We start from the raw sequence: 7,500 nt of genomic DNA, 5'->3' as shown, positions 1-7,500 counted from the left end.
CTAGTTTTTTTGTTTTTTTTAAAAATCATAATACACTCAAGTCATTAGACTCAAACAAAACGCCAAATAAAAGTTCAAAATCGCGCTAACACAAGTAATCATTTCCTGTAATGGAACGTAGTGAGCATCGATGCTCCCTGGTTTTCGTGGTGCATTGTGGGATTTTTTAAGGAAGACAAAGTTCCAGCGCTCTGGAAGGATTTAGCGATTGAGACGGTCCTTAAAATGCCCGACTCCCTGATCACTGCCCTGACTACTGAATTTGGGAACTGCTTGAGACGCACCCTGATAAGACCCTGTCTTTTTGCAAGTTAATAAAATGACACATGGGCAACTAGATGCACGTTTACATTTATTTGCTATAACGCCAGACGCATAAGCGAGTTCGTTGAGAATGCGTCTCACCCTATGTTCACACCAGCAAGCGACAAAGCAACAGGAGACCGGTCATTTTCTATGCACGCGTGCGACACGGATCCGTGATTCCACTGACGGAGGCAAACGACAAAGCGGCCGTGCGACGAGAGACGTTTGAACTCGGATCTTCTCTATCCTATGTAAATTATACAGTATATGATGCTGTAAAGTGATGAACCCAAACGCCTGGCTCGGATTATTCCTCAGACCAATCCTATGACGCGCGTGTTCTAACGTTCCTCCTGTTCCCCGCTCGCAACTTTAGTTCCTACCTGCAGCAGGAAGTTCCGGTTTACGGTTTCACATACAAACAAAAGAAGAAAAACTTATAATCGTGGTTTCATCTTATCCTGTTATATACAACCTCTCACTGAATGTTTAATGAGACATAAAGAAAAGGAAAGCTTGGGACAAAGAGCATTGCAACTGCCGGCGCCTCTGAAGATGACGCCCGGTGTATGAAAATCAAACGAAGACATTTTAAACAAAGAGTAGTGCGTGTAAATTGTATAGCGGGCTCTAGGGTATATATTTTGGCTACAATCAATTCTCACAAGAACTTCACTGGACATAGCACATCCAAACTGAATGACCCAACACAAATCAGAGCAATTTAATGAGTTATACAAACAGATTTAAGATGCTATTCTTCTTCTTATTATTATTATTATAAGAGAGTCCTCATTTTGCATGGTTATGATTCGCCTCATTAATCTAAACCAGTAGCAGTACGATTACACCGTTTTGTATTCGTGTCTGGTCGTTTAGTGTATATCCGAGTGCTGATGTCTCTAATCACGCAAGTTCCTGATTCTGATTCTCTAGAAGCAAACATCCAGTGAAAGAATGTCTCAGAGTGACCTCTCTCTCTCTCTCTCTCTCTCCCCCCCTTGCGGAATATTCCCAGACGGAAAGGCATTCCGTAGCCCTGCGCCCAAACAAGCAGCTCATTGTTTATGGCAGAACAACCTGTAACACAGCCCACCGGAGAGGTCAGTGTTTCCACAGCGACCCCCCCCCAAACTAACTGGGCTGCGTTGTCATGTCAACGTTAGTGGAAAGAGGTGAGAGGGCAAAATACAGGATAAAAGGACGCCAGATCTATTTTTGGTAACGGGTCTCAGGACAGCATTTAGGTGGTGAAAGGATTTAATGGGTAAACAGTGTGAGATAAATCATGTCCTCATTAGCACAGGTGGCCCGACTAGAGGAGCAATGCACCCAATTCTGTAACCTTGATTACTTCAACGCCAACGATTACAAACAGTTGAGCCTTCTATACGATTCGTTACATCCAGCTTCATCTAAGCTCTACATTCTCGGTCCTAAAAACCATTCATCAGGCCAATTAAAACTACGGCGGTGATGCAGCATGCTTAACTACAGTTGCAATCAACATTATTCAATGTACAGACTTTCAGCTGTTTGCGGTGAACAAATCAAACAAAAGCGATTGAAATAGTTCAACACAATGAATGCTTCAGGTGGTTTCCCCCAAATTCAACTGAAAATGCAACTATTAATGATTTCTCCAGGTTCTAAATGATTCAACCCCCTGAATAGAATAGAATCCGATAGAATAGAAAGTCGCATTTTCAGGGGAATTTGGCGAAACCACTTGAAGCATTTTTGTGTTGAACGCTTTCACTTGCTTTTGTTCAGTGCAAAATAAACCTGATTTGCAATCGGGGGTTGAATCGTTTTAACTGCAACTGTATGTCAGAACGTGGGCACGTGTCCCCTGAGGCGTGAGGGTGCCCTCAGTAATAGGCTGTCCGTTTGGCCGGAATGGAAGCTCACATGCCACGCTGATCTCCCAGTAAACACCGAACCGAGGCAACTGTGTCAATACAGGCACCTTTCACCCGGAAAACATTCCTCATGCTAGTGGCAGGCTCATACACATACGCACAATGCCCTATCACATTACCGTTTAAGTGCCATGGGTCATACCTGCATGCAATGCCGTGAGCCACACCCCAACACTATCACAATGTGTGTATCGACACGCAGCTGCTCTCTACCTCAGCTTTCCTGGCCGAGTAAATCATTCACTCTTAAAGAGACAAGAATGCAAACACATAACTGCTATCCTCACTGCTTTGAAAAAGAAAGAAAAATTCCCTTTAAACTGCATGAAACGGAAAGGATCTGATGGCTTCATCCATGCAAATCTGTGTCTCTGTGTGCGTGTGTGTTTACCTCAGGTGCCAGATACTCTGGGGTGCCGCAGAACGTCTTCATGGTGGCTCCGTCCGTTATGCCCTCTTTACAAAGCCCAAAGTCAGTGATCTTTATATGGCCGTCTTTGTCCAGCATCAGATTTTCCAGCTAAGGAACCAGAACGAGAAAGAAGCACGAGGTGTTATGAGGCGGCGCGAGATGACGTGTACAAAGCCTCGAAAAATGACGCTTTTCCCACTTCAACGTTCATTCCGGTATGATGTCGAAAATCGAACGCCAACACACAGTACTACGGAGCTTTAGAGGACGCGGCCTGGATGATTTCACAGAAGTAATCTTAATGTAAATAAACGGAACATGTTTCCAGCACACCACCCGAAAATAGGAGGGGGGGGGGGGGATTTAGAACCTCACTATAATAATTTTGTACCCATTTCCCATTTGTTTTTTTTTTGTTTTTTTTAAAAAAATCGATCCATTGTGCTTTGTCTTTTTTTCTCGCAGCAAGACGCATCATCCATTCACTCAACATCATATTTAACGGCGTTAGACTCAACGTGACTCATTTCTAAACTAGTCAGGGAAGGAGCAATGAGCACCTCTGGCCCAACATAGGTAGTGTGTGAGCACTCCACGTGTGTGTGTGTGTGTGTGTGTGTGTGGGGCAGGGGTTTAATATCAGCATGTCCTCTCTCTGTCTCTGGGGCTACTAAAAGTCACCTGGCAGCTGTAGCTCACACGTGGCCAGAGGCTCGGGCACACCCGTCAGCACAAACTGCCCCGTTCTGCTACTCTGGCAATTTCAGAGGAACCTTAGCACATCCCGAGCACAGCTTCAAGCGAGAGGGGGAGAAAATGAGACGTTACAGCGAGAGTGAGAGATGGGATGAGGAATCGAGATCGCTCAGTGCTCCGTCGGCCTGTCTGGTTTCATTAGTCGGTGCAAAGATTGCATATGAAACACCATCGGTTTCTCCTAACAGAGCTGACTGATATCCGAGGTGGGGGGAAATGTTATTTTAGTGCTCTGCTAATGTGCAAATGCATGAAGCACGTGAAGGATGACATAACCGCTCTATTGCTATTTAAGGAAATATGATTCTGAATAGTTTATGGGAGTTTGATATCGGTGTGTGTTTTAATATCTTGCGGGGGGGAATATTTTACAGTTCTGCCCTTGTAGGGACATTACGCTGGTACCCATGAGCAAAAACTAAAAGAGCCAAAATGGTTCCTTTTGGTAAGTGGGGTTAGGGTTAAACTGACATGCAAGAGCATTAATCAGCTACATTAATAATTATGTCTGTGAAAGGTCCACACAAGGATAGTAAAACACACGTACGTGTGCGTGTGTGTACACACCACTAGGGGAACTCCAAACCCGGTTCTAGAAGGCGAACAAAGCGTTCTTTTAGCATTTCTATCACTGATTAAAGCGTTCGATGTGAAAACCTGTTCACCTTCAGGTCGCGGTAAACCACGTTCCTCTCCAAGTGCAGATAGTCCAGTGCAGAAACGATTTCTGCTCCGTAGAACCGTGCCCGATCCTCAGAGAACACCCGGTCCCGTGACAAGTGGAAGAAAAGCTATTGGGAGGAAAAGCATTGTATGTTTAGTGCCTTCAGCTACAAAAGACCACGTTACCCAAGTGATTGCGTTAGTTTAACCACCGTTCCGCACTCACCTCTCCTCCGTTCGCGTACTCCATGACGAAGCACAGGCGGTCGTGTGTTTGGAACGAGTATTTCAGCGCCTTAAAAGTGACAACACAAATCCTTAGACAAAAAAAAAAGCTTGCAGAGATCAAGTCCAGTGCAAACTTTTCAACCGGCTTAAACGGCCTGACATTTTAAGTTCGATATCTAGCAACAGTTTTGAACATTTTTAAATACAAAACAATTTAAAAAAAACAAGTAAATGAACGTGTATCCTGAACAATATGCAACAACGGGCCTCGTTCAAGCAACCTTTCAGTCAAGTTGAAAAAAAACTTTTTAAAAAATCCCCACAAGATTTACAACGCTTTCAGTGACCCTGATTTTGTTCATATTCACATGTTGATGAAAGCCAATCACCGGTAAATTACCGAGTGTGCTCACGCCACGGATGATGCGCGTTTAGTGATGCTAAAAACAAACAAACAAACAAAAAAATAAAACTCCACAAAAGGCAAAGCTCACAGAGGTTAAAACGACAAAATGGCAATTAATGGTGAAACAGCGCCCCCTAAGCTCGTTATGTGTAAACTCTTATAATAATGCAGCTCAGCCTTTGCAGCTAGTGGGCTAGCACAGACACCGACTGAGGCAGCGTCTACATTAATCCAGATAGAGCTGAAACCTGCATTTTCGGTATAAAAACGCTCTCCGTACACGCTGGTATTTTCAAACGTCTCCCAAAAATTGTTTGTCCACACAAACATCTGAAAAGGCTTACATCCCTATACTGCGCACACATCAAAACATCAGAAGCTTTGGCTTGCGTCGTTTCCGTCAGGCGTTTATTTAAAAATACAATCTGATGGTTGTACAAAGTGGATAGTAGGCACAACAGCCGCGTTACTGCATCGTCCGCCGTCTTGTGTGTTTCGAGGTGAATGGGTCACGTGACCAAAAATACGGCATCGTTATTGAGCATCACCGTTTTGTCAGTCCACACTACAACGCGAAAACGGCGAAACAGCCAAAAAGCTCCGTTTCCGCTGGACAAAAACGCCGTCTCAGTGTGGACGGGAGGCCAAAACGTCGAGAAAAAGATGCGTTTTCAAATGTGTCCAGATGAATGTGGACGTAGCCTAGCTCCTTCCCCTTTTATACGGTGGTATTTTTTCCTTTTTGTTTTTAGTCCCAATTGAATGGCTAGTCTTATTTATCTTTAATTTATGGATTTGTTTTGGCTTGCTTTCACAAAAGTTATACTATATTCATGTGTCCATTAAAATACATTGTAATCAAAGTGATACAAATGATGCAAGTTCTCCTAGGATTTCCTGATACTTCAATGAATCCATCTCGCCTTCCACACGCTGAAGGTTTCCAGTGCCAGAGGATGCAAAGCAGCCCCAGAGCATCACCGAGCCACCACCATGCTTGACTGTGGGCAGAGTGTTCTTTATTCATTCTTCTTCCTCCACACATACCACTGATCCATCGTGCTGAAAAGTCCCAGTTTTGTTTCATCGCTCCACAGAACAGAATCCCAAAACTTCTGTGGCTTATTTATATGATTTTGAGCTGACTGTTCTTGTGATTTTGGGTCAGTAGTGGTGTACGTCTTGCAGTTCTGGCATGGAAACCTTCTGCGTTTAGTAGAAGGTCTGGGCGGGACATCCATCCATCCATCCATCCATTTTCTATATTGTTTATCCTTCAGGGTCGCAGGGAACCTGGAGCCCATCCCAGGGAGCATCGGGCACAAGGCGGGGTACACCCTGGACAGGGTGCCAATCCATCGCAGGGTAGTGGCTCCTCCCCCTTTTTAAATAGCCAATAGCGTTTAGCTTACCTAACAGCCCGGCTCAGCCGTACTTTACAGTTAGTACAATGGAGGTGAGCCGAGCAATTAACGATGCATTGGATTCACTAGTGTATCCGGACACCCGATGACGCATTTCCAACCCGTGCTTGCCGATACGATTTCTCTCGCTCAACAACGGCAACTTCGGTAAAGCGATGGTTCTAATGTCGGGGGCGGGACACTTCAGATTCTAGAGAGCATTTGATTGGACAGTAAATCTGGCGGGAAGCCGAAGAGTGGCGTCATCAGAACCGTCGATCCGTATCGGTGGTAGAGAGGGGCCGCACATTTTGAAGGCGTAAATCTTCTCATCTTTTCGGTGCGCGCTGGCTTATAGATAACCTCAAGACTTGACAAGTTCACACTATAAGCCGCAAAATGAACTCCGACTGTCTGCTTTTTGAGCTTTATGAACGGTGTTTAGAGGACAGATGTATTTTATTGGCCGTGTCTGTCGGTAGCTAATCTTCTGAATCAGAAATTTCTCCATGACCATAAAAAAAAAAAAAAAAAAAAAAAAAAAATTCCCTTGAGTGCCGCGCTTCTATTTAAGGCCAAAGAGATCCTGCATCTAAAATTTCTCATAGTGATTAGTAGTCGTCGTCCCCTCCGGCAGTTTCTCTTCACTGTCAAAGGATTGAAATCCCAGACAAAAATGTATCCCAGAATAGCTAGGGCTGAGTTTTCAGAGCTGCGTTAACTTGTAAGGAGGGAACCAATGGAAATATACTAACTGGAAAAGAGATGTTATTCAAATGGCAGGAGAGAAGTGAAAGAGAAGTGTTAGGGTTGTGTGTGTGTTTGCATAGATTCCCTCACCGTCAAGAAAGGGTGCTTAGAATTCTGGAGGACGCGGTTTTCTGTGAGTGTGTGAGCCACTTCATCCTGAGAGACACATCACAAAGAGCTGTAGTGTACTTGGATTATACGGACTTTCTCTCTCTCTCTCATTCTCACACACACACACGGACCTATTACAAGTACACTCGTCTACATAGACACACACACACACACACCGAGTAGGATTCTTCACCTTAGCTCAATCACTCACTTCATGTCACATCACTTCCCCTTACTTACTTTCGCTACTATTACTTCCTTCTTAAGGATTTTCATGGCGTAATATTTTCCTGTGGCCTTCTCCTTCACCAAGATGACTTTGCCAAAAGTGCCTTTCCCAAGGAGTTTGAGGTATTCAAAGTCATGCATAGTCTGAAACGGCACACAAATAAAAAGCATGTCAACAAACAGGTCAGAACAAGAACCTACAAGGAGTTCCAGAGCTTACATGCAGGAATGAAGCAGCCCTGTTTACGGCGTTGTGTTTGTTTACACAACAGCTCCATCCTCGCTCTGCACATTCGTCCCGTAGCCCTCATGAGG

General features: G+C 44.4%; 1 protein-coding gene across 3 annotated transcripts in view; it reads right to left on the bottom strand.

The window, feature by feature from the left end:
• Window positions 1-7,500, bottom strand: part of akt1 (v-akt murine thymoma viral oncogene homolog 1) — a 79,186-nt gene that overhangs the window by 12,717 nt on the left and 58,969 nt on the right. For all 3 annotated transcript variants that reach the window (XM_017475585.3, XM_017475584.3, XM_017475583.3), the window contains 5 exons: window positions 7,198-7,329; window positions 6,937-7,002; window positions 4,286-4,354; window positions 4,062-4,187; window positions 2,620-2,748 (listed from right to left, as the gene is read on the bottom strand). In XM_017475585.3, coding sequence (XP_017331074.1) covers window positions 2,620-2,748; window positions 4,062-4,187; window positions 4,286-4,354; window positions 6,937-7,002; window positions 7,198-7,329 — 522 coding nt within the window. The remainder of the gene's footprint in view (window positions 1-2,619; window positions 2,749-4,061; window positions 4,188-4,285; window positions 4,355-6,936; window positions 7,003-7,197; window positions 7,330-7,500) is intronic.

Source organism: Ictalurus punctatus, chromosome 9, assembly GCF_001660625.3.
Source record: "Ictalurus punctatus breed USDA103 chromosome 9, Coco_2.0, whole genome shotgun sequence".
Classification (NCBI taxonomy): domain Eukaryota; kingdom Metazoa; phylum Chordata; class Actinopteri; order Siluriformes; family Ictaluridae; genus Ictalurus; species Ictalurus punctatus.
Note: the sequence above shows the minus strand (reverse complement) of the source record. Positions and strands in the feature narration are given on the sequence as shown.